The sequence below is a fragment of the Petromyzon marinus genome (assembly GCF_048934315.1).
Source record: "Petromyzon marinus isolate PM22_M1 ecotype Great Lakes invasive population chromosome 80 unlocalized genomic scaffold, UKy_Petmar_22M1.pri1.0 chr80_unloc.3, whole genome shotgun sequence".
Lineage (NCBI taxonomy): Eukaryota > Metazoa > Chordata > Hyperoartia > Petromyzontiformes > Petromyzontidae > Petromyzon > Petromyzon marinus.
The window spans coordinates 812,058-838,847 of NW_027422631.1; the positions used below are offsets into that span (position 1 = coordinate 812,058).

General features: G+C 51.3%; 1 protein-coding gene across 2 annotated transcripts; it reads left to right on the forward strand.

The window, feature by feature from the left end:
• The first annotated feature begins 8,668 nt into the window (after positions 1–8,668).
• On the forward strand, positions 8,669–18,219 carry LOC142908344 (large ribosomal subunit protein P2-like). 2 transcript variants are annotated; one of them, XM_076058907.1, is made up of 5 exons: positions 8,669–8,807; positions 11,720–11,843; positions 12,780–12,828; positions 16,795–16,884; positions 18,064–18,219. In XM_076058907.1, exons 2-5 carry the CDS (start codon positions 11,721–11,723, stop codon positions 18,135–18,137), a joined length of 336 nt encoding a protein of 111 aa, XP_075915022.1. In that variant the 5' UTR covers positions 8,669–8,807; position 11,720; the 3' UTR covers positions 18,138–18,219. The 2 variants fall into 2 exon arrangements, with proteins under 2 accessions (XP_075915022.1, XP_075915023.1); XM_076058908.1 differs by having other exon boundaries at positions 8,796–8,924.
• The last annotated feature ends 8,571 nt before the right edge of the window (positions 18,220–26,790 follow it).

The following is a 26,790-nucleotide window of genomic DNA, read 5'->3' on the forward strand; positions in this document are numbered from 1 at the left end:
CGGGGGCTTGTTACCCCGAATTTTATCGTCTACCGATCTCCCAGCGGCACGCGCTGGTGACTCATTCAGCGGCAATACACACGCACAATATTTCTTCTTAATTAGGAGTTTAATGGTGGCTTCCCTTTTTGTTGAACCGCAACGCATTTCGTGACGCCGACGCCCGTATGGGCATTTGAATGTCGTGCATTATTTTGGTGTTCTGACTTAGGAACAGTTCCACTCACGAACGGATCTCAGGAACGATTTAGGTTCATAAGCCGAGGATTGCCCGTTTCGTTGTGTAGTGTATAGTGTAGTCCAGTGTATAGTGGTGTAGTTTATAATCGCGTAGTGTATTAGTAGTGCTGTGTAGTATGTCGTGTATGCTAGTGTAGTGTGTAGTGTAGTGTATAGTAGTGTAGTGTATAGTGTAGTGTAGTGTATAGTGTAGTGTATAGTGTAGTGTATAGTGTAGTGTATAGTGGTGTATAGTAGTGTATAGTGTAGTGTATAGTGTATAGTAGTGTGTAGTGTAGTGTATAGTAGTGTATAATGTAGTGTATAGTAGTGTATAGTGTAGTGTATAGTACTGTAGTGTAGTGTATAGTGTAGTGTATAGTAGTATAGTGTATAGTGTAGTGTATAGTAGTGTAGTGTATAGTGTAGTGTATAGTGTAGTGTATAGTAGTGTAGTGTATAGTGTAGTGTATACTAGTGTAGTGTATAGTGTAGTGTATAGTGTAGTGTATACTAGTGTAGTGTATAGTAGTGTATAGTGTAGTGTATAGTAGTGCATAGTGTAGTGTATAGTGTAGTGTATAGTAGTGTAGTGTATAGTAGTGTAGTGTATAGTAGTGTAGTGTATAGTATAGTGTATAGTAGTGTAGTGTATAGTAGTGTAGTGTATAGTGTAGTGTATACTAGTGTAGTGTATAGTAGTGTATAGTGTGGTGTATAGTAGTGTAGTGTATAGTAGTGTATAGTAGTGTAGTGTATAGTAGTGTATAGTAGTGTATAGTGTAGTGTATAGTGTAGTGTATAGTAGTGTATAGTGTAGTGTATAGTAGTGTATAGTGTAGTGTATAGTAGTGTAGTGTACAGTGTAGTGTATAGTAGTGTAGTGTATAGTATATAGTAGCATAGTGTATAGTAGTGTAGTGTATAGTAGTGTTGTTTACAGTAGTGCAGTGTATAGTAGTGTAGTGTATAGTAGTGTAGTGTACAGTAGTGTAGTGTATAGTGTAGTGAATAGTAGTGTAATGTATAGTAGTGTAGTGTATAGTAGTGTATAGTGTAGTGTATAGTGTAGTGTATAGTGGTGTAGTGTATAGTGTAGTGAATAGTAGTGTAATGTATAGTAGTGTAGTGTATAGTAGTGTATAGTGTAGTGTATAGTGTAGTGTATAGTGGTGTAGTGTATAGTGTAGTGTATAGTAGTGTATAGTATAGTAATGTAGTGTATAGTGTAGTGTATAGTGTAGTGTATAGTGTAGTGTATAGTAGTGTATAGTGCAGTATATACTGTATAGTGTAGTGTATAGTGTAGTGTTTAGTAGTGTAGTGTATAGTGTAGTGTATAGTGTAGTGTATAGTGTAGTGTATAGTAGTGTAGTGTATAGTGTAGTGTATAGTAGTGTAGTGTATAGTGTAGTGTATAGTAGTGTAGTGTATAGTAATGTAGTGTATAGTGTAGTGTATACTAGTGTAGTATAGTAGTGTATAGTGTAGTGTATAGTGTAGTGTATAGTAGTGTAGTGTATAGTAGTGTAGTGTATAGTAGTGTAGTGTATAGTGTAGTGTATAGTAGTGTAGTGTATAGTATAGTGTATAGTAGTGTAGTGTATAGTAGTGTAGTGTATAGTGTAGTGTATACTAGTGTAGTGTATAGTAGTGTATAGTGTAGTGTAGTCTATAGTAGTGTAGTGTATAGTAGTGTATAGTAGTGTAGTGTATAGTAGTGTAGTGTATAGTAGTGTATAGTGTAGTGTATAGTGTAGTGTATAGTAGTGTATAGTGTAGTGTATAGTAGTGTATAGTGTAGTGTATAGTAGTGTAGTGTACAGTGTAGTGTATAGTAGTGTAGTGTAATGTAGTGTAGTGTATAGTATATAGTAGCATAGTGTATAGTAGTGTAGTGTATAGTAGTGTTGTTTACAGTAGTGCAGTGTATAGTAGTGTAGTGTATAGTAGTGTAGTGTATAGTGCAGTTTATAGTAGTGTAGTGTATAGTGTCGTGTATAGTGTAGTGTATAGTGTAGTGTATAGTAGTGTAATGTATTGTAGTGTAGTGTACAGTAGTGTAGTGTATAGTGTAGTGAATAGTAGTGTAATGTATAGTAGTGTAGTGTATAGTAGTGTATAGTGTAGTGTATAGTGGTGTAGTGTATAGTGTAGTGTATAGTAGTGTATAGTATAGTAATGTAGTGTATAGTGTAGTGTATACTAGTGTAGTATAGTAGTGTATAGTGTAGTGTATAGTAGTGTAGTGTATAGTAGTGTAGTAAAGTAGTGTATAGTGTAGTGTATAGTAGTGTATAGTGTAGTGTATAGTAGTGTATAGTGTAGTGTATAGTAGTGTATAATGTAGTGTATAGTAGTGTATAGTGTAGTATATAGTGTAGTGTATAGTAGTGTATAATGTAGTGTATAGTAGTGTGTCGTGTAGTGTATACTCGTGTAGTATAGTAGTGTAGTATGTTGTAGTCTGTGTGTGTGTTGTAGTCTGTGTGTGTGTTGTAGTCTGTGTGTTGTAGTCTGTGTGTGTATGTTGTAGTCTGTGGGTGTGTGTGTTGTAATCTGTGTGTGTGTTGTAGTCTGTGTGTGTGTGTTGTAGTCTGTGTGTGTGTTGTAGTCTGTGTGTGTGTTGTAGTCTGTGTGTGTGTTGTAGTCTGTGTGTGTGTTGTAGTCTGTGTGTGTTGTAGTCTGTGTGTATGTTGCAGTCTGTATGTGTGTGTTGTAGTCTGTGTGTGTGTAGTAGTCTGTGTGTGTGTTGTAGTCTGTGTGTGTTGTAGTCTGTGTGTTGTAGTCTGTGTGTGTGTGTTGTAGTCTGTGTGTGTGTTGTAGTCTGTGTGTGTGTTGTACTCTGTGTGTGTAGTAGTCTGTGTGTGTGTTGTAGTCTGTGTGTGTGTTGTCCGGCAAAACAACCCCCTACCTCCTCGCGGTGCCGGACGGGCAACTCTGTCGTGGACAGCGCTGTGGGGGGAGTTCCAATTTTGATTGGCTCCTCCCCTCATGGCATATGTGTCCACCACAGGGGCTAAACGGGGGCTCTGGACGGGTGCGAGGGGCTGGTTAACCCCTCCACCTTCAATTAATTACCACAAAACCACGAATTAAACTGAAATATGTAACAACTAAGCTTGTGCCGGAGGCCCCGGGGGGCCAGGCGTCTATGACGTCTCCTGGCCAAACCCCAATTGGCGGAGCCAGGAGATTGAATACCTACCCTCGGGGCTACTCCAGAAACAACGAAAAGCCACTACGGGTGGCCACGTGGAATGTTCGAACGCTCACTGCAGAGGAGAGGCTGCCACTCCTCTGTCGGGAGCTGGACCGGTACCGCCTGGATCTATGCGGCATTCAGGAGGTCCGGTGGACCGGCTCTGGCTCCTGCCACCATGAGGGGTGGACAGTCCTCTACTCGGGGCAGCAGACTGCCAAACAACAGGGTGTGGGTCTTCTTTTGAACAAAAGAATGAAGGGGGCGTGGGAGCGTGGCGGTGAGGTGTGGGAAGCTGTAAGCCCCAGGCTACTTTGGGCTCGCCTTCCCATCAACCGGAGGCGAGGAATGGTGGTCGTGGTTACTTATGCCCCCACCGAAGATGAACATCCGTGGAGGGATGCAGGCAAAGCCGATGAGTCAGATGCCTTCTATGACCTCCTGTCACAGGTGCTGGCTAAAGTGGCCCCTTGGGATAGAGTCATCATGTTGGGTGACTTCAATGCCCGAGTTGGTCATGATACTGGCACCTGGTCTGGAGTGATTGGAGGGCATGGGCCAGATCAGCTCAATAACAACGGTAGGAGGCTGCTAGATTTTTGTGCAGCCCATGGGCTTGTAATTACCAACACGCTGTTCCAGCATCGGCGCATCCACACAACATCATGGATGCATGCCGGGTCCAAGCAAGAACATCTGCTGGACTACATAGTGACGGACCAGCGAATACGAGCCCATGTCCTTGACACCAGGACCTACCGTGGAGCTGATCTGCCCTCTGACCATCGACTAGTCATCTGTAAGATGCGCCTGCCATTCTTCCACTCCGGTGGTGGGTGTACACCCAGGACCCCATTCCAACCTAAAGTGGCCTGGTCTCAGTTATCTGATGAAAGTTGCAAGCGAGAATTTCATCATCGCTTGCGGCTGGGATTGGCATCGTCCCCGACTCCTCCTGATGTCGAGGGTAAATGGGCGAGGTTTAGGACTGTGACTCATGCAGCTGCAATGGCTGCTTTGGGTACGCGGTCCAGACCTCCCCAGACACCCTGGATGACAGAGGAGTTGTTCAGGATGGTTGAGAAAAAGCGACAGGCCCACTGTCATCGGCTACAGAATCCCACGTCAGAGAATGAGGAGGCTTACCGCAGCCTTCGCTCGGAGGTTCGGAGAGCCGTGAGGCGCTGCAAGGATGGGTGGTGGTCGCGGGTTGCTGAGGAGATGGAGTCTGCCTCAGTGGCCCGTGATCACAAATCTCTATTTAACTCCATCAAAAAAGTAACCTGCAGCGCCACACCGATTACCATCATTAGGGGAAAAAACGGTGATCCAATTTCCGACCCCCAGGAACAGGTTCGCAGATTTGCTGAGCATTTCTGTGAGGTCCTGGGGGAGGGAAAATCCCTCAGCCAGGAAAACATCGTGGCACAAAGTGAGGATGACCCTGCTGAGGCTGCGGTGCCTCAAATATTGGATGAAGTCACCCCCTGTGAGTGGCTGGCTGAGGTGCCATCTGCTGAGGAAGTATTGAAGGCGATCCGGAGTCTGAGACCAGGAAAGGCAGCGGGCAGAGATGATCTCCCAAGCGAAATGCTGAGGGAGGGTGGCGTTTGTGCACAGACTGCCCTATATGACATCATAACAACAGTCTGGACCACTGGACGGGTTCCGCAGGATTGGAAGGATGCCCTGGTGGTCCCCCTTTTTAAGAAGGGGGACCGCACAGACTGTAACAACTACAGGGGCATCTCACTCCTCAGTGTGCCGGGAAAGGTCCTGGCAAGGATTATTCAGCATCGCCTTGCCAGGCACGCTGACGAGAGGCTTGCGGAGCCCCAATGCGGTTTCAGGAAAGGGCGGTCCTGCACAGATGCCATATTTTCTGTCCGTCTGCTACAGCAGAGGTGTAGGGAATTCCAACAAGACCTACATCTCTGCTTTATTGACCTGGTCAAGGCCTATGATACCATCAGTAGGCCTGGGCTCTGGGTCGTTCTTCGTGCTTTTGGAGTACCTGACCCTCTGCTCACGATCATTAAGGACCTTCATGATGGTGAGCGGGCCCGGGTAAAACTACGTGGCCGGGAGTCAGAGCCATTCCCTGTACACCTTGGGGTGCGACAGGGATGTCCTCTGGCTCCCACATTATTTAACATCTATTTTGACCACGTAGTTCGTGAAGCCTTCAATAGCTGTACCGGGGGAATCTCCATATGGTACAGATATAATGGGAGGCTAATCGATGCCCGGGTGCAGTCAAGGGATGGCTCCCTATTGCTCAACCACGTTATGTATGCTGATGACTTGGTAATAGCTGCTCAGTCAGAGGAGGAGTTGGAGACGCTGCTGCTGAGACTGGAGCGTGCCACTAAGAGGTGGGGCCTTACCATCAGCCCCACCAAAACTAAGCACCTGCCTGGGTATTTTGTACCATCGGACACTCCACCCCCACAACTCCCAATCGGTGATGGGGCAGTTGTGGAGATAGTGGAGAGTTTCCCATACCTGGGCAGTGTGCTCATGACTGGCTCCAGTTTAACAGCAGAGGTCTCACTCCGAATCAGTCGAGCGGCAATATCTTTTCATCGGTTGCGTAACGCTGTGTGGAAGCTACCTGGTCTGTCGCTCCGCACTAAGCTTCAGGTCTTCTCGGCCACGGTCATTCCCTCCCTTCTCTACGCTTGCGAAACGTGGACCCCCCTAATGGAACATCTTCGCCGGTTAGAAACATTTAGGCTGGCCTGCCTACGATCCATCCTGGGTTTAACCAGACTGGATTGTGTGAGGAGCTCACAAATCCTTGAAAGATCTGGGCAGGGTCCCATCGGTGAGCTCCTCCGGCAGGCAAGGCTGCGATGGCTGGGTCATGTAGCCCGCATGCCCAGCCACCGCATGCCGAAACAGCTTTTGTTTGGCCGGATTGAGGGGGCTAAGCGGGCGCGGCACGGGCTAGAGAAGAGATGGAGTGATGTGGTACAGTAGGACGTGGAGCTGAGTGGACTTGCCGATGACTGGTACCAGCGGTGTCAATATCGGCCTCTGTGGAGGAGGCTCGTGAAGGATGCTACTGGGCAGTTGGAGGCAGTCGCCCTCCAACAACAACGGAGGGCGGAGGAGCGACGCTCACAACAGCGAGCGGAGCGCCGGGTGGCTAAAGCACAGCAGGTTGGCACAGTAGGGGGCACAGGTGGTGCATCAGCCAGTCATCTCAGTCAGTCGACCCGTGGCACCTGGGTCTGCCCCGTGACCTCCTGCCAGCGGGCGTTCGACACTTCACGTGGCCTCAGGGTGCACATAGCCTGGCACAAGCGTCGTGGTGACGTCACCGCCACTTAGTGGCGAATGGCGGTTGTTGTTGTGTGTGTTGTAGTCTGTGTGTGTGTTGTAGTCTGTGTGTAGTAGTCTGTGTGTGTGTTGTTGTCTGTGTGTATGTTGTAGTCTGTGTGTGTGTTGTACTCTGTGTGTGTAGTAGTCTGTGTGTGTGTGTGTGTTGTAGTCTGTGTGTGTGTTGTAGTCTGTGTGTGTGTTATAGTCTGTGTGTTGTAGTCTGTGTGTGTGTTTTAGTCTGTGTGTGTGTTGTAGTATGTGTGTGTGTGTTGTAGTCTGTGTGTTGTAGTCTGAGTGTGTGTTCTAGTCTGTGTGTGTGTTGCACTCTGTGTATGTGTTGTAGTCTGTGTGTGTGTTGTAGTCTGTGTGTGTGTTGTAGTCTGTGTGTGTGTTGTAGTCTGTGTGTGTTGTAGTCTGTGTGTGTGTTGTAGTCTGTGTGTGTGTTGCACTCTGTGTGTGTATGTTGTAGTCTGTGTGTGTGCTGTAGTCTGTGTGTGTTGTAGTCTGTGTGTGTGTTGTAGTCTGTGTGTGTGTGTTGTAGTCTGTGTGTGTGTGTGTGTTGTAGTCTGTGTGTGTGTGTTGTAGTCTGTGTGTGTATGTTGTAGTCTGTGTGTGTTGTAGTCTGTGTGTATGTTGTAGTCTGTGTGTATGTTGTAGTCTGTGTGTGTGTGTTGTAGTCTGTGTGTGTTGTAGTCTGTGTGTGTGTTGTAGACTGTGTGTGTGTGTTGTAGTGTGTGTGTGCTGTAGTCTGTGTGTGTGTGTTGTAGTCTGTGTGTGTGTGTTGTAGTCTGTGTGTATGTTGTAGTCTGTGTGTGTTGTAGTCTGTGTGTGTTGTAGTCTGTGTGTGTGTGTTGTAGTCTGTGTGTGTGCTGCAGTCTGTGTGTGTGTGTGTTGTAGTGTGTGTGTGTATGTTGTAGTCTGTGAGTGTGTTGTAGTCTGTGTGTGTGTTGTAGTCTGTGTGTGTGTTGAACTTCTTTAGCACCGTACGTAGCCCAACCTCGCGCTCCATAGCTCATCGGACTTCTCCCAGGATAAACAAAAACATTCTCATTCTAACTTCGTACGTCGAGGCAATATTTCGACGTTTCGGGTACAAGGACCCCACAACAGCCGGTCACGCCGGAGTTTGATTGGTCGGCGTGCATAGCGGAGGACACGCCCACCGCGCGCTCTGATTGGTCCTTGCATCACTAACATGTGCAGACCTTCGCTATCCACCCTCTCTGATTGGTCCTTGCCGCGCTGATATATGCAGACATTTCCTATACGTCCGCTCTGATTGGTTCGCGCACCGCTAATATATCCACATCCCCGCCTTTTGTGCACTCCTATTGGTCCACGCGCCGCTAATATATGCAGATGACTGCCCTCCCGCACACTGATTGGTTATCTTGTGCGAATATTTGCATATGTTCCGCCCTCTCTCGCGCTCTGATTGGTCCTTGCCGCGCTAATATATGCAGATCCCCACCTCCTGCGCGCTCTGATTGGTCCTCACCCGATAATTTATCCTAATCCCCGCCCTCCGCGCGCTCTGATTGGTCCTCGCCCGATAATTTATACTGATCCCCGCTCTCCGCATGTTCTGATTGGTCCTTGTCCGATAATTATTACGGACCCCACCCTTCGCGCACTTTGATTGGTCCGCGCCCGATAATTTATCCTGATTCCCGCTCTCCGCATGTTCTGATTGGTCTTTGCCCGATAATTAATGCTGACTCCCGCCTTCCGCGCACTTTGATTGGTCCTCACGTTAATATATGTACATTTCCGCCCTTCGCGCGCTCTGATTGGTTCTCGCCGCGATAATATATCCAGAACTCCGCCTTTCCCGCGCTCTGATTGGGCCCTCGGCAGCCGCCTCCACGTAACGATCAATCCCCGCCTTCCGTCGCCCCTCCCGATTGGCCCCGCGTGAACCGTATCCATCAATCCCCGCCCACCTCGCGCTCCGATTGGCCCTCGCGCCAACTAATATCTGTAGACTCCGCCCCCCGGGCCTTTCTCTCTCCCCTCTCTCTCTCTGCGAGGACTAGCACGAGGCGAGGCTGCGTTTCAAGTGAGGCCGCTCTTCTCTCTGTCCCGCGCGCTCTCTCCCCTCTCTCTTCCCCTCTCTCTCCTCTCTCTCTCCCCGCTATCGGCGAGAGGATTCTCACGGCTTCCGAAGTCGCGTGAGGCGAGAGAAACTCTCCTCCCCCACCACCACTAACCACCCCACCCCCCCCCCCCAATACCGACGCCGGTCTCCCGGTTGAGTTCCAGGCAAGGCCGTAGGCTCCGCGCGACGGGGCGACTAGGCCCGCAGCAACCGGGCCACGTGGGAATCGGGGAAATTTTTTTTTTTGGTTTTTAACGAAACGCGAATTTTTTTTTATTGATTTTAAACTTTTAACTCCGTTACAATGGGGGGGGGCTCTTGCGTCGTTGTCGTTTACAGGAGGTCGTGGCTTCGATCCCGACCCTGACGCCTGCTGTATAGTCCTAATGGCTATGTGATGTTAACTACCTCGCCCGGTATACAGGAGGTCGTGGCTTCGATTTTGACCCTGACGATGCCTGCTGCTGTATAGTCCTAATGGCTATGAGATGTTAACTACCTCGCCCGGTATACAGGAGGTCGTGGCTTCGATCCCGACCCTGACGATGCCTGCTGCTGTATATTCGGAGTCCGTCTCTCCGTCCCCGTGGTGGTCACTCTGGGGATTTTGTCTCCGGATCGTCTGGTTTTTTTTTTCCCCCTCCACATTTTTAGGTTTAACATCAACCACGTGTACTTGGCACGATCGGCCACTTGGTTGAGCTTGCTATCGTTTGTGATGGCCAGGGGAGATCCCCCTCTGCTCAATGGGGCCCTGAACCTGGTGAAATAAAAAATATATTTTTAGCTTTGGGTGTCGATGTGTATGGTGGGCCTCTGTGGGTCGTTATGATTCTGTGTGTGTCGCTGAAGCTCTGTGGGTCTTTGAGTCTCAGAGGGACGATGTCTCTGAGTCTCAGTGGGTCGGTGTCTGAGTCTCAGTGGGCCGGTGTCTGAGTCTCAGAGGGACGATGTCTCTGAGTCTCAGTGGTTCGTTATGGTTCTGTGTGTGTCGCTTGGAGCTCTGTGGGTCTTGGACTCTTGAGTCTCAGTGGGCCGGTGACTCTGAGTATCAAGGGAGGGACGAGGTCGCCATGGGTCTCGGCTGGTCTGCGGCTCTCTCTGAATGTCTGTGCGTCACGTCTCTACGAGTCGGGCGGGTAATTTGGTTCCCGGAGTGTTTTTTGACTAGTATACGGCCGCTGCTAGAAATTTCCACGTGTGGTGATGATGAGCCCACTTCGTTGAGCTGTCATTTGTGATGGCCATGTCGCTTCTGACAAAATAGCTGCGCCGCTCCGTCGGGCCTTTACCCGGCAACGATAAAAAGTTATCTTCTTTATAGCTTACGGGAGCGGTGGCGCGGCCGTTAGCGCGCCGCCAAACCCGGCAGAGGGCCCAAGTTCGATTCCCGCTCACGACCATCACCAAACCAACACGGTCATCGGCACTGGCTCCTAGGCCGCTACCCCCACGGTCGACTCTGCCTTGACCAATGAGTCACTTGGTGCGATATGCAGTCATAGACACCGCCACTAGGGAGGGAGACGCCCACCCACTCGACCACTCAATCCGGCACCTACTCGCCCACCCACTCGCCCATCCACTCAACCACTCGCCCGCCCACTCAACCACTCACCCGTCCACTCACCCACTCAACCACTCACTCAACCACTCACCTACTCAGTGACATACCCACCCACTCAACCACTCACTCGCCCACTCACCCACTCAACCACTCACCTACTCAGTGACCTACCCACCCACTCAACCACTCGCCCACCCACTCAACCACTCACCCATCCACTCAACCACTCAACTGCTCAACGACCTACTCACCCACCCACTCAACCACCCACCCACTCAGCTGGTGTTAATGGTGGCCGTGATCTGGATTTGAACCAGTGGTGGCGATTATCAGAACCGTGTCCCTGGGCCTCCCCTGGGTCGACTCAACCTCAAATCTGTACCTGGTGTAGCGGTGTGTAGTAAACATCGCCATTGGGGGGAGACAAAGGCGTTCGGGCGGGCGTGTGTTGCTGGCCACCCACCCCCTCGTGTGCCACAGTGCCGGCCTTTATAGCCATTGCTGCTACTCGCTACTAACAGCACTTGCCCCTACAGCCTGTTAGAGGCTACCTAGGGATCTTTGTCTGTGTATAGGCGCTGCTGCTACTCGCTACTAACAGCACTTGCCCCTACAGCCTGTTGGAGGCTACCTAGGGATCTTTTGTTGTAACATTTGATTCGGTTATTCATGTCAACATGATTATTATTTGGGAATATACATGTCTATGATAAGTCTGTGGGTTTCTGTTTAGTGAATCTGTGGGTCTATGTGATGAGTCTGTGGGTCTCTGTGTGGTGAGTCTGTGTGTCTCTGTGTGGCGAGTCTGTGTGTCTCTGTGTGATGAGTCTATGGGTCTCTGTGTGGTGAGTCTGTGGGTCTCTGTGTGATGAGTCTGTGGGTCTCTGTGTGGTGAGTCTGTGTGTCTCTGTGTGGTGAGTCTGTGTGTCTCTGTGTGGTGAGTCTGTGGGTCTATGTGTGGTGAGTCTATGGGTCTCTGTGTAGTGAATCTGTGGGTCTCTGTGGTGAGTCTATGGGTCTGTGTGGTGAGTCTGTGGGTCTTTGTGTAGTGAATCTGTAGGTCTCTGTGTGGTGAGTCTGTGGGTCTCTGTGTGATGAGTCTGTGTCTCTGTGTGATGGGTCTCTGTGTGGTGAGTCTATGGGTCTCTGTGTGGTGAGTCTTGAGTGGTGAGTCTGTGTCTCTGTGATGGGTCTGCCTTTGAGGAGTCTCTGTAGTGAGTCTATGGGTCTCTACCATTTCTGTATTAACCCTCCCCCTATCTCCCGTACCCCCCCCCCCCTCCCGCCCCATCTCTCTGCCCACCAGGATGCGTTACGTCTCTGCGTACCTACTGGCCGTCCTGGGTGGCAATGCCAACCCCACGGAGAAGGAGCTCAAAGCCATCCTGGCCAGCGTGGGCATCGAAGCCGACGGAGACAGACTGGGCAAGGTGATGATGCCCGCCAGGTCGGCTTAGATTCCGGCTGGCCAGAACCCTGGTTAATGATAATAATAATGATGGGTTCATAATAAAGGTGTTTGGGTTAGATCGCGTTGATTTATAAATGTGTCGTAGCCCTCCACCACCCGACACGGCCAATCAGCAAAAAAAAAGTGTCACGTTGACAAAAGACAAATAGTTCACTACTTTAGCCCCACCGGTGTGTTGTTGAACAGTGAATCCACAACATTTACAGTTTGAGTAGTACGACGTTTCGCTGGTAAATACATCCAGCATCATCGGGCAATTCGCCAGAATGGTAAAGCCCTCGCTTGCTCCCGGTTTTATATAGAGCAGCAGGGTGACGTCATCACTTAACTCATATCAGGTGCAGTGATTAGAGGCGGAGAGGGGGGTATTGTAATTATATAATCGATTAGTAATCGGTCATTGGTTATGATTAGTAATGAGTTGTAGATCAGTCATTCTTTAATCAAGATGTAATGTGTATTATTTAATAATACGCTTCCAGGGGGTTGGAGGGGGTTGAGTTGGTGGGTGGGCGAGTGGTTGCAGTGGTCGAATGAGTGAGTGGGTGAGTAGGTCAGTCAATGGGTGGGTGAGTGTGTGGGTGAGCGAGCGAGTGGGTGAGCGGGTGGATGGGTGAGCTGGTGGATGGATGAGCGAGTGGGTGGGTGAGCGGGTGGATGGGCGAGCGAGTGAGTAGGTGGCCGAGTGAGTGGGTGAGCGAGTGGTTCAGTGGTTGAATGAGTGAGTGGGTGAGTCGGTCAGTTATTGGGTGGGTGAGTGTGGGTCGGTGAGTGTGTGGGTGAGCGAGTGAGTGGGTGGCCGAGTGAGTGGGTGGGCGAGTAGGCTTGTGATCGAGTGAGTGGTTGAGTTGGAGGGCGACGTTGGGGTGACGTTATTCACCCCCCTCCCCCGCAGGTCGTCGGGGAGCTCAAAGGGAAGAACCTGGAGGAGGTGATCGCTGCAGGTAGCAGGCTGTCTGCACAAAGACACACACAGACACACACAGATACACACAGACACAGAGACACACACTGACACAGACACACACTGACACAGAAACACACACAGACACACACTGACACAGAGACACACACACTGACACACACTGACACACACTGACACAGAGACACACACACTGACACAGAGACACACACTGACACAGAGACACACACTGACACAGAGACACACACTGACACAGAGACACACACAGACACACACAGAGACACACACTGACAGACACAGAGACACACACTGACAGACACACACAGACACACACAGAGACACACAGAGACACACTGACACAGAGACACACACAGACACAGAGACACACTGACACAGAGACACACACAGACACAGAGACACACACAGACACACACTGACACAGAGACACACAGAGACACACACTGACACAGAGACACACACAGACACAGAGACACACACAGACACACACTGACACAGAGACACACACAGACACAGAGACACACTGACACAGATACACACTGACACAGAGACACAGACACACACTGACACACACTGACACAGAGACACACTGACACAGACACACACTGACACACACTGACACAGAGACACACTGACACAGACACACACTGACACAGAGACACACACAGACACAGAGACACACACAGACACACACTGACACAGAGACACACACAGACACAGAGACACACTGACACAGATACACACTGACACAGAGACACAGACACACACTGACACAGAGACACACTGACACAGACACACACTGACACAGAGACACACACTGACACAGAGACACACACTGACAGACACACACTGACACACACAGACACACACAGACACAGACACACACAGACACACACTGACACAGAGACACACACTGACACACACTGACAGACACACACTGACACACACAGACACACAGACACAGACACACAGACACAGACACACACTGACACATACACACACTGACACAGAGACACACACTGACACACAAACACACACTGACACACACTGACACAGAGAGACACAGACACACACTGACACAGAGACACACAGACACACTGACACAGAGACAGACAGACAGAGACACACACTGACACAGAGACACACACTGACACAGAGACACACACTGACACACACTGACACACACTGACAGAGACACACACAGACACAGAGACACACACTGACACAGAGACACACACTGACAAAGATAAAGATCCCCCATATAGCCTTAACAGACTGTAGGGGCAAGTGCTGTTAGCGAGCACCTATGAAGGCCGAAACGGTACACAAGGGGGTGGGTGGCCAGCACCACGCCCGACCGCCTTTGTCTCCCCAGTGGCGATGTTTACTATACACCGCACCAGGTACTCAATTGAGGCTGAGTCGACCTAGGGGAGGCCCGGGACCGGTTCAGATAATCGTCACTGGTGTTGGACGTGAGCTGGAATCGAACCCGGGTCGCCAGGTTTATAGCGTAGCGTAGCGCTAACCACTACACTACCGCTCCCCACACACTGACACAGACACACACACTGACTCAGACACACACTGACACAGAGACACACACTGACTCAGACACACACTGACACACACTGACACAGAGACACACACTGACACACACAGACACACACTGACACAGAGACACACAGACACACACTGACACACAGACACACAGAGACACACACTGACACAGAGACACACACAGACACAGAGACACACACAGAGACACACACTGACAGACACACACAGACACAGAGACACAGAGACACACACTGACACAGACACACACTGACACAGAGACACAGACACACACTGACACAGAGACACACACTGACACAGAGACACACACAGACACACACTGACACACAGACACACACAGACACACACTGACACAGAGACACACACAGACACACACTGACACAGAGACACACACAGACACACACTGACACAGAGACACACACACACACTGACACACAGACACACACAGACACACACTGACACAGACACACACTGACACAGAGACACACAGACACACTGACACAGAGACAGACAGAGACACACACTGACACAGAGACACACACTGACACACACTGACACACACTGACAGAGACACACACTGACACAGAGACACACAGACACACACCGACACAGAGACACACACAGACAGAGACACACACTGACACACACTGACACACACTGACAGAGACACACACTGAAAGAGACACACACTGACACACAGACACACACACAAACACACGGACACTGGTGTTGTTGACTGTGTTGACTGTTGTTGTTGTTGATGACTGTTGTTGACGTGTAGGTGTAGGCAAGCTGGCCTGCATGCCGTGTTGACTGTTGTTGTTGTTATTGACTTGTTGTTGACTGTTGTTGTTGACTGTTGTTGTTGATGACTGTTGTTGTTGTTGACGTGTAGGTGTAGGCAAGCTGGCCTGCGTGCTGTGTTGACTGTTGTTGTTGTTGACTGTTGTTGATCATGACTGTTGTTGTTGTTGTTGACGTGTAGGTGTAGGCAAGCTGGCCTGCGTGCCGTGTTGACTGGTGTTGTTGTTGACTGTTGTTGTTGACTGTTGTTGTTGACTGTTGTTGTTGACTGTTGTTGTTGTTGTTGACGTGTAGGTGTAGGCAAGCTGGCCTGTGTGCCGTGTTGACTGTTGTTGTTGATGACTGTTGTTGTTATTGACTGTTGTTGTTGTTGATGACTGTTGTTGTTGACTGTTGTTATTGATGACTGTTGTTGTTGTTGTTGATGACTGTTGTTGTTGACGTGTAGGCAAGCTGGCCTGCGTGCCGTGTTGACTGTTGTTGTTGATGACTGTTGTTGTTGTTATTGACTGTTGTTGTTTATGACTGTTGTTGTTGACTGTTGTTGTTGTTGACTGTTGTTGTTGATGACTGTTGTTGTTGTTGTTGACGTGTAGGTGTGGGCAAGCTGGCCTGCGTGCCGTGTTGACTGGTGTTGTTGTTGACTGTTGTTGACTGTTGTTGTTGACTGTTGTTGTTGACTGTTGTTGTTGTTGATGACTGTTGTTGTTGACGTGTAGGTGTAGGCAAGCTGGCCTGTGTGCCGTGTTGACTGTTGTTGTTGTTGATGACTGTTGTTGTTATTGACTGTTGTTGTTGTTGTTGATGACTGTTGTTGTTGACTGTTGTTGTTGATGACTGTTGTTGTTGTTGATGACTGTTGTTGTTGACGTGTAGGCAAGCTGGCCTGCGTGCCGTGTTGACTGTTATTGTTGATGACTGTTGTTGTTGTTATTGACTGTTGTTGTTTATGACTGTTGTTGTTGACTGTTGTTGTTGTTGACTGTTGTTGTTGATGACTGTTGTTGTTGTTGTTGACGTGTAGGTGTAGGCAAGCTGGCCTGCGTGCTGTGTTGACTGTTGTTGTTGATGACTGTTGTTGACTGTTGTTGTTGACTGTTGTTGTTGACTGTTGTTGTTGATGACTGTTGTTGTTGTTGTTGATGACTGTTGTTGTTGACGTGTAGGCAAGCTGGCCTGCGTGCCGTGTTGACTGTTGTTGTTGATGACTGTTGTTGTTGTTATTGACTGTTGTTGTTTATGACTGTTGTTGTTGACTGTTGTTGTTGTTGACTGTTGTTGTTGATGACTGTTGTTGTTGTTGTTGACGTGTAGGTGTAGGCAAGCTGGCCTGCGTGCTGTGTTGACTGTTGTTGTTGATGACTGTTGTTGACTGTTGTTGTTGACTGTTGTTGTTGACTGTTGTTGTTGATGACTGTTGTTGTTGTTGTTGATGACTGTTGTTGTTGACGTGTAGGCAAGCTGGCCTGCGTGCCGTGTTGACTGTTGTTGTTGATGACTGTTGTTGTTGTTATTGACTGTTGTTGTTGACTGTTGTTGTTGTTGACTGTTGTTGTTGATGACTGTTGTTGTTGTTGTTGACGTGTAGGTGTAGGCAAGCTGGCCTGCGTGCCCTCCGGTGGTGCCGTGTCCTCCTCTGCCGCTCCAGCCGCTGCCTCTGTTGCAGCACCGGCTGCTGGTGAGGGCACCACCACCGCCGTCACCACCATCACCACCGTCACCACCATCACCACCGTCACCACCACCACCACTATGCCTCATTCACCGCCGTCACCACCATCGCCGTCACCGCCATCGTCGCTACCACCACCATGCCTCATTCACCCCTGCCATCACCACCATCGCCACCACCGCCATCACCACTGCTGTCACCACCATCACCGCCATCGCCACCACCATGCCTCATTCACCCCCGTCATCACCACCACCATCGCCGTCACCATCACCGCCATCGCCATGCCTCATTCACCCCCGTCACCACCATCATCGCCACCACCATCGCCAACACCGCCGTCACCACCATCACCACCGCCATCGCCACCACCATTATCATGCCTCATTCACCCCCGTCATCACCACCACCATTGCCACCACCACCACCGTCACCACCATTGCCGCCACCACCACCACCGTCACCAACATCACCATAACGCCTCATTCACCCCGTTACTCATTACCGTCAGTCCCCACCATCACTCACTGCAGCACCAGCGGCTGGCGATGGCATCACCACCATCACCCCACCATCATCAGCTTCACCCCCATCATCACCATCACCCAGTCACCATCGCTCCTCCCCCATCTGTGTCTGTGTGTCTTTATGTATGTCTGTATGTCCGTGTGTGTCTGTTTCTCTGTCTATGTACTTCTCCATGGGAGATGTTGACTACCTCGCCTGGTACACAGGAGGTCGTGGGTTCCATCCTGACCCTCACACCTGCTGTGTATTTGTGTGTGGCTAGGAGATGTGGGTTTCTATGAGTGTGGGTCTCTATGAGTGTGGGTCTCTATGAGTGTGTATATTGACGTGCGTGTCTCTGTACGTGTCTGTGTGTCTCTGCGTGTGTCTCTGTGCGTGCCTGTGTGTGTATATTGACGTGCGTGTCTCCGCGTGTGTCTCTGTGTGTGCCTGTGTGTGTCTATATTAACCTGCGTGTCTCTGTGTGTCTCTGTCCCTGTGTGTGTGTATATTAACGTACGTGTCTCTGTGCGTGTTTCTGTGTGTCTCTGTGTGTGTGTATATTAACCTGCGTGTCTCTGTGTGTCTCTGTGCCTGTGTGTGTGTGTATATTGATGTGCGTGTGTCTCTGTGTGTGTGTATATTAACGTGCGTGTCTCTCTGCGTGCGTCGCTACAGCGGAGAAGAAGGAGGAGGCCAAGGACTCTGATGAGGAGGAGGACGACGACATGGGCTTCGGCCTCTTCGACTGAGACCCACCTCACCACCACCTCCTCGCTCCAGCCCCCCCGCCCGCCATCGCCAAAACAATAAACTCTCCAGTCTCATCCCCCCCCCCGTTGTGCACGCTCATCTCTCTGCCCGTGTGTGACCACGGCCAGTGTGTACACACACACGGCGTGTGTGTGTACGTACGCACGGCGTGTGTGTACATACGGCGTGTGTGTACGTACACACACGCCATGCGCGTGTGTGTGTGTACGTACACACACACACACGCCATGCGCGTGTGTGTGTGTACGTACACACACACACGCCATGCGCGTGTGTACGTACATACACGGCGTACGTGTGTGTACGTACACACACGTACGCCGTGTATGTACGTACGTACACATGGCGTGCGCGTGTGTGTACGTACACACGTACGTACGCCGTGTGTGTGTGTGTGTGCGCGCACGTATGTGCAGATTTGCTGAGCGTTTCTGTGGGGTGTTGGGGGTGAGGGGGAAATCTCTCGGGGGTGGGGCCCCAGAACTTCACGAGGCAAAAGTGGAAGAAGGGGTTGTGACCCCTTCTTCTGAGGTGCCTCAACTAACGGAGGAAGTTGTCGCCCCCTGTGAGTGGCTGGCTGAGGTGCCATCTGTTGAAGTATTGAAGGCGATCCAGAGTCCTGAGATCAGGAAAAGCGCCGGGCAGAGATGATCTCCCAAGCGAAATGCTGAGGGAGGGTGGCGTTTGTGCACAGACTGCCCTACGTGACATCATAACAACGGTCTGGACCACTTAAAAGGTACTGCAGGTTTGGAAGGATGCCCTGGTGGTTCTCTTCAAGAAGGGGGACCGCACAGACTGTAACAACTACAGGGGCTTCTCACTCCTCAGTCTGCCGGGAAAGGTCCTGGCAAGGATTATTCAACATTGCCTTGCCAGGCACGCTGAGGAGAGGCTTCCGGAGCCCCAATGCGGTTTCAGGAAAGGGCGGTCCTGCACAGATGCCATATTTTCTGTCCGCCTGCTACAGCAGAGGTGTAGGGAATTCCAGCAAGACCTACATCTCTGTTTTATTGACCTGGTCAAGGCCTATGATACCGTCAGTAGGCCTGGGCTCTGGGTAGTGCTTTGGGAGGCCCTGACTGCTCACAATCGTTAAGGACCCTCATGATAGTGGGCCGGGCCAGCTAAAGCGACAGGGCTGGGAGTTGGAATGCGACAGGGATGTCCTCTAGCCCCTCCGCATTATTTAACATCTCGTGAATCCTTCAGTAGCTGTACCAGAGGAATTTCTATCTGGTACAGATACAATGGGAGGCTGATCGTTGCCCGGGTGTGGTCAAGGGATGGCTCCCTATTGGTCAACCACGTTATGTATGCCGATAATCTGTTGATTGCTGCTCACTCAGAGGAGGAGTTGGGAGGTGCTGCTGCTGAACCTGGAGCTTGCCACTAAGAGGTGGGGCCTTACCATCAACCCACCAAAACTAAGCACATGCCAGGGTATTTTGTACCATCGAACACTCCACCCCCACAACTCCCAATTGGTGATGGGGCAGTTGTGGAGAGAGTGGAGAGTTTTTTCCATTCCTGGGCAGTGTGCTTATGACTTGTTCCAGTTTGACAGCAGAGGTCTCACTCCGAATCAGTTGGGCAGCAATATCTTTTCATCGGTTGCGTAACGCTGTGTGGAAGCTACCTGGTCTGTCGCTCCGCACTAAGCTTCAGGTCTTCTCGGCCACAGTCATTCCCTCCCTTCTCTACGTTTGCAAAACGTGGACTCCTCCTAATGGAACATCTTTGCTGGTGAACATTCAGGCTGGCCTGCCTACGATCCACCCTGGGTTTGACCAGGCTGGATTGTGTGAGGAACTCACAAATCCTCCAATGATCTGGACAAAGTCCCATCGGTGAGCTCCTCCGGCAGGCAAGGCTGTGTTGGCTGGGCATGTAGCCCGCATGCCCAGCCACCACATGCCGAAACAGCTTTTGTTCGGCCGGATCGAGGGGGCTAAACGGGCGCGGAACGGGCTAGAGAAGAGATGGAGTGACGTGGTACAGGAGGACGTGGAGCTGAGTGGACTTGCCGATGACCGGTACCAGTGGTGTCAAGATCGGCCTCTGTGGAGGAGGCTCGTGAAGGACGCTGCTACTGGGCAGTTGGAGGCAGTCGCCCTCCAACAACAACGGAGGGCGGAGGAGCGACGCTCACAACAACGAGCGGAGCGACGGGTGGCTAAAGCACAGAAAGTTGGCACTGTAGGGGGCACAGGTGGTGTATCCCGTGACCTGCCAGCGGGCGTTTGACACTTCACGTGGCCTCAACGTGCACATAGCCTGGCACAGGCGTCGTGGTGACGTCACTGCCACTTAGCGGCGAATGGTGGTTATGTGTGCAGGCTTTAGTTAAGAGAGTGGCTAAGTAGGTGCTGTGAGTGGGTGGATGAGTGGTTGAGTGAGTGAATGGATGGGGTGAGTCCGTGCGTGAGCCGTTAAGAAAGTGGGCTAGTAGGTGCATGAGTGGTTGAGTGGGTGGATTAATGAATGGGTGGATGTGTGGTTGAGGGAGTGAGTGGTTGAGTGAGCGGGTGAGTGAGTGGTTGGGTGAGTGAGTGAGTGGGTGAGTGAGTGAGTGGTTGAAGGAGTGGGTGGGTGAGTGAGTGGGTGAGTGAGTGAGTGGGTGAGTGGGTGAGAGTGAGTGAGTGGGTGAGTGAGTGAGTGGGTGAGTGAGTGGGTGAGTGAGTGAGTGAGTGGGTGAGTGAGTGGGTGAGTGAGTGAGTGAGTGGGTGAGTGAGTGAGTGGGTGAGTGAGTGAGTGGGTGAGTGAGTGGGTGAGTGAGTGAGTAGGAGGCTGCAGAGGGTCTCTGGGGCAGTCCATAAATGACATCACCCGATTTTGGACGATTTTTGACCCCCCCAACCCCCCCCCCCCCTTCGTCACATGACGTCACAAAAAGTCAGACACCCCCCCCTCAAATATGACGTCACAAAGCTCTGCCCCCCACCCCCCTCCCAAAAATATATAAAACACGCTTCAAATCGAATTTTTACTTAAAATCTTTCGTGACTGCAGGGATTCATATTCTTGGTTCTTTCGGTGAAGTCACCACCACGTAGAAGGGAAACAATAAAATAATAAAAAATATAAAACAATAAAATTATATTCTTGGTTCTTTCGGTAAAGTCACCACCACGTAGAAGGGAAACAATAAAATAATAAAAATATAAAACAATAAAGTTCTCACGACGTTTCGACTTCAACACAAAGCAGCAATCATCATCAGGTGTGAAAAACCACAGCAAGAACATTTTTTAAAAGTGGTTCTCACACCTGATGATGATTGCTTGTGTTGCAGTCGAAACGTGAGAATTTTATTGTTTTATATTTTTATTCTTTTATTATTTCCCTTCTACGTGGTGGTGACTTTACCGAAAGAACCAAGAATAAGGATTCATACTCTTTGGTTTTTCTCGGTAAAGTAACGAAGGTAAAACGTAAAATGTAAATAAAACAACTAAATTAAATCACGACGTTTCAGAGGCAACACAAAGCAGCAATCATCGTCAGGTGTGAAAAACCACGTGACTTTACCGAAAGAACCAGGAACATGCTTCAGATTGCTTTAAACTATCGTCATCGTAGTAACGTATTTAATGTGGCGCTGCACTCTGATGTTGTAGGATAAAAGAAAACAATTTTTAAAAAGCCTATTTCATTAAGCAGAACGTCATTAGACCTCCTTTTGCCAGCACCAAAATGTAATAATAATAATAGTGGGGTTTTTCCCCCTTTTTTCCTGGCAACAAAGCTGAAACCTTCTTACGAGGATTCATGTTTACTGCATTCACCACAATACCTGCAGTCAAAATGCAAACAAAAAAAACCACACACACTACGATACTATTTTGGCATTTATACTCTTTGGTTCTATTCGGTAAAAGTCACGTAGGTAAAAAAATAACAAAAATCACGAAGTTTTCGGCCACAACACAAGTGGCCTTCATCAGGTGAAGGGACCGTGCTGTCACGAGGACAGCGTTGGAGTGAAAACGGCCAAGCCCAGGTCGCGTCCTTTAAGCCGTGTGGGAGGAAGCAAAACGCTTTGACAAATGGAATTAGCGTAACAATGAGCACGATATACGGAGGAGGTGCATGGGCCATGATGGACCAGCAGCGGGGGGGAGGGGTGGGACCTCACCAAGGGACGGCTTTTCCGTCCCTTTGTTGCGAGCGACATGGCCATCACTAACGGTAGCGACTCAACCGAGCGTCTGATATGATCATCGTCATCGTCATCATCGTCGCGTGGAAATTTATAGTAGCAGATACATACTCACAGAGACCCACAAAGACCCACGCAGACCCATACTCATAGAGACCCACAGAGACCCATACTCACAGAGACCCACACAGACCCATACTCACAGAGACCCACAGAGACCCATACTCACAGAGACCCACAGAGACCCACACAGACCCACACTCATAGAGACCCACAAAGACCCACACAGACACATACTCATAGAGACTCACACAGACCCACACTCATAGAGACCCACAGAGACCCACGCAGACCCATACTCATAGAGACCCACAGAGACCCATACTCATAGAGACCCACACAGACCCATACTCATAGAGACCCACAGAGACCCACACAGACCCACACTCATAGAGACCCACAAAGACCCACACAGACCCACACTCATAGAGACCCACAAACACCCACACTCATAGAGACCCACACAGACCCATACTCATAGAGACCCACACAGACCCATACTCGTAGAGACTCACACAGACCCATACTCATAGAGAACCACACAGACCCACACTCATAGAGACCCACACAGAGACCCACACTCATAGAGACCCACACAGACCCACACTCATAGAGACCCACAAACACCCACACTCATAGAGACCCACAGAGACCCATACTCAGAGACCCACAGAGACCCACACTCATAGAGACCCACGACGACCCACACTCATAGAGACCCACACAGACCCAAACTCATAGAGACACACAGAGACCCACACTCACAGAGACCCACAAAGACCCATACTCATACAGACCCACAGAGACCCATATTCATAGAGACCCACACAGACCCACACTCATAGAGACCCACACAGACCCATGCTCATAGAGAACCACACAGACCCACACTCATAGAGACCCACACAGACCCACACTCATACAGACCCACAGAGACCCATACTCATAGAGACCCACACTCATAGAGACCCACACAGACCCATGCTCATAGAGACCCACAGTGACCCATACTCATAAAGACCCACACGGACCCACACTCATAGAGATCCACACAGAGACCCATACCCATAGAGACCCACACAGACCCACACTCATAGAGACCCACACAGACCCATACTCATAGAGACCCACAGTGACCCATACTCATAGAGACCCACAGAGACCCACACTCATAGAGACCCACAGAGACCCATACTCATAGAGACCCACAGAGATCCACACTCATAGAGACCCACAGAGACCCATACTCATAGAGACCCACAGAGACCCATACTCATAGAGACCCACAGAGACCCACACTCATAGAGACCCCTTTCTCCCCCTATCTCTACCCCCCCTCCCTCTCTCTCCCCCTATCTCTACCCCCTCTCTCCCCTATCTCTACCCCCTCTCCCCCCCTATCTCTACCCCCTCTCTCCCCCTATCTCTACCCCCTCTATCCCCCTATCTCTACCCCCCCTCTCTCTCCCCCTCTCTCTCTCCCTATCTCTACCCCCTATCTCAACCCCCTCTCTACCCCCTATCTCTACACCCCCCTCTCTCCCCCTCTCTACCCCCTCTCTACCCCCTCTCTCTACCCCCTATCTCTACCCCCCTATCTCTACCCCTATCTCTACCCCCCCTCTCTCCCCCTATCTCTACCCCCCTCTCCTCCCCCTATCTCTACCCTCTCTCTCTCTCCCCCTATCTCTACCCCCTCTCTACCCCCTATCTCTACCCCCTCTCTCTCCCCCTATCTCTACCCCCTCTCTCTCCCCCTATCTCTCTACCCCCTCTCTACCCCCTATCTCTACCCCCTCTCTCTCCCCCTATCTCTACCCCCTCTCTCCCCCTATCTCTACCCCCCTCTCTCCCCCTATCTCTACCCCCTCTCTCCCCCCCTATCTCTACCCCCTCTCTCCCCCCCTATCTCTACCCCCTCTTTCTCCCCCTATCTCTACCCCCTCCCTCTCCCTATCTCTACCCCCCTCTCTCCCCCTATCTCTACCCCCTCTCTCTCCCTATCTCTACCCCCCTCTCTCCCCCTATCTCTACCCCCTCTCTCCCCCTATCTCTACCCCCCTCTCTCTCCCCCTATCTCTACCCCCTCTTTCTCCCCCTATCTCTACCCCCTCCCTCTCCCTATCTCTACCCCCCTCTCTCCCCCTATCTCTACCCCCTCTCTCCCCCTATCTCTACCCCCTCTCTCCCCCTATCTCTACCCCCGTCTCTCTCCCTATCTCCCCCCCCTTTTAACCCCTTATCTCTACCCCCTCTCTCCCCCCCCTATCTCTACCCCCTCTATCTCCCCCTATCTCTACCCCCCTCTCTCTCCCCCTATCTCTACCCCCCCCCCTCTCTCCCCCTATCTCTACCACCCTCTCTCCCCCTATCTCTACCCCCCTCTCTCCCCTATCTCTACCCCTCTCTCTTCCCCTATCTCTACCCCCTCTCTCCCCCTATCTCTACCCCCCTCTCTCCCTCTCCCCCTATCTCTACCCCCCTCTCCCCCCTATCTCTACCCCCTCTCTCCCCCTATCTCTCTCCCCTATCTCCCGCTATCTCTCTCCCCCCTCTCTCTCCCCCCTATCTGTACCCCCTCTCTCTACCCCTCTCTCTCTCCCCCTATCTCCCCCTATCTCTACCCCCCCTCTCTCCCCCTATCTCTACCCCGTCTCTCTCCCTATCTCTACCCCCTCTCTCTCCCCCTATCTCTACCCCCCCTCTCTCCCCCTATCTCTACCCCCCTCTCTCCCCCTATCTCTACCCCCCTCTCTCCCCCTATCTCTACCCCCTCTCTCTCCCTCTATCTCTACCCCCCTTCCCCTATCTCTACCCCCCTCTCTCTCCCCCTATCTCTACCCCCTCTCTCCCCCTATCTCTACCCCCCTCCCTCTCCCCCTATTTCTACCCCTCCCTCCCCCCCCTATCTCTACCCCCCCTCTCTCCCCCTATCTCTACCCCCTCTCTCCCCCCCTATCTCTACCCCCTCTCTCTCTACCCCCCCCCCATCTCTCCCCCTCTCTACCCCTATCTCTACCCCTATCTCTACCCCCTCTCTCCCCCCCTATCTCTATCCCCCTCTCTCCCCCTATCTCTACCCCCCTCTCTCTCCCTATCTCTACCCCCTCTCTCTCCCCCTATCTCTACCCCCCTCTCTCCCCCTATCTCTACCCCCCTCTCTCTCCCCCTATCTCTACCCCCTCTCTCTCCCTATCTCTACCCCCTATCTCTCGCCCTATCTCTACCCCCTTCTCTCCCCCTATCTCTACCCCCCCTCTCTCCCCCTATCTCTACCCCCTCTCTCTCCCTATCTCTACCCCCTCTCTCTCCCCCTATGCATGCTATACCCCCCCCCTCTCTCCCCCTATCTCTACCCCCTCTCTCCCTATCTCTACCCCTCTCTCTCCCTATCCCTACCCCCCCTCTCTCTCCCCCTATCTCTACCCCCCCTCTCTCCCCCTATCTCTACCCCCTCTCTCTCCCCTATGTCTACCCCCCCCCTCTCTCCCTATCTCTATCCCCCTCTCTCCCCCTATCTCTACCCCCCTCTCTCTCCCAATCTCTACCCCCTCTCTCTCCCCCTATCTCTACCCCCCCTCTCTCCCCCTATCTCTACCCCCTCTCTCTCCCCCTATCTCTACCCCCACTCTCTCCTGCTATCTCTATCTCCTCTCGCTCCCCCTATCTCTACCCCCTCTCTCTCCCTCTATCTCTACCCCCCTCTCTCCCCCTATCTCTACCCCCCTCTCTCCCCCTATCTCTACCCCCCCTCTCTCCCCCTATCTCTACCCCCCTCTCTCTCCCTCTATCTCTACCACCCCCTCTCTCCCCCTATCTCTACCCCCCTCTCTCCCCCTATCTCTACCCCCCCCTCTCCCCCTATCTCTACCCCCTCTCTCTCCCCTCTATCTCTACCCCCCCTCTCTCTCCCCCTATCTCTACCCCACCCCTCTCTCTCCCCTATCTCTACCCCCCTCTCTCTCCCCCTATCTCTACCCCTCTCCCCCTATCTCTACCCACCCCCCCCCTCTCTCTCCCCCTATCGCTACCCCCTCTCTCTCTCCCCCTATCTCTACCCCCCTCTCTCTCCCCCTATCTCTACCCCCTCTCTCCCCTTATCTCTACCCCCCTCTCTCCCCCTATCTCTACCCCCTCTCTCTCCCCCTATCTCTACCCCCCCTCCCCCTCTCACCCCCCTCTCCCTCTCCCCCTATCTCTACCCCCTCTCTCTCCCCATATCTCTACCCCCTCTCTCTCCCTATCTCTACCCCCTCTCTCTCCCCCTATCTCTACCCCCCCCTCTCTCCCCCTATCTCTACCCCCCTCTCTCCCCCTATCTCTACCCCCTCTCGCTCCCCCTATCTCTCCCCCTCTCTCCCCCTATCTCTACCCCCCCTCTCCCCCCCTATCTCTACCCCCCCTCTCTC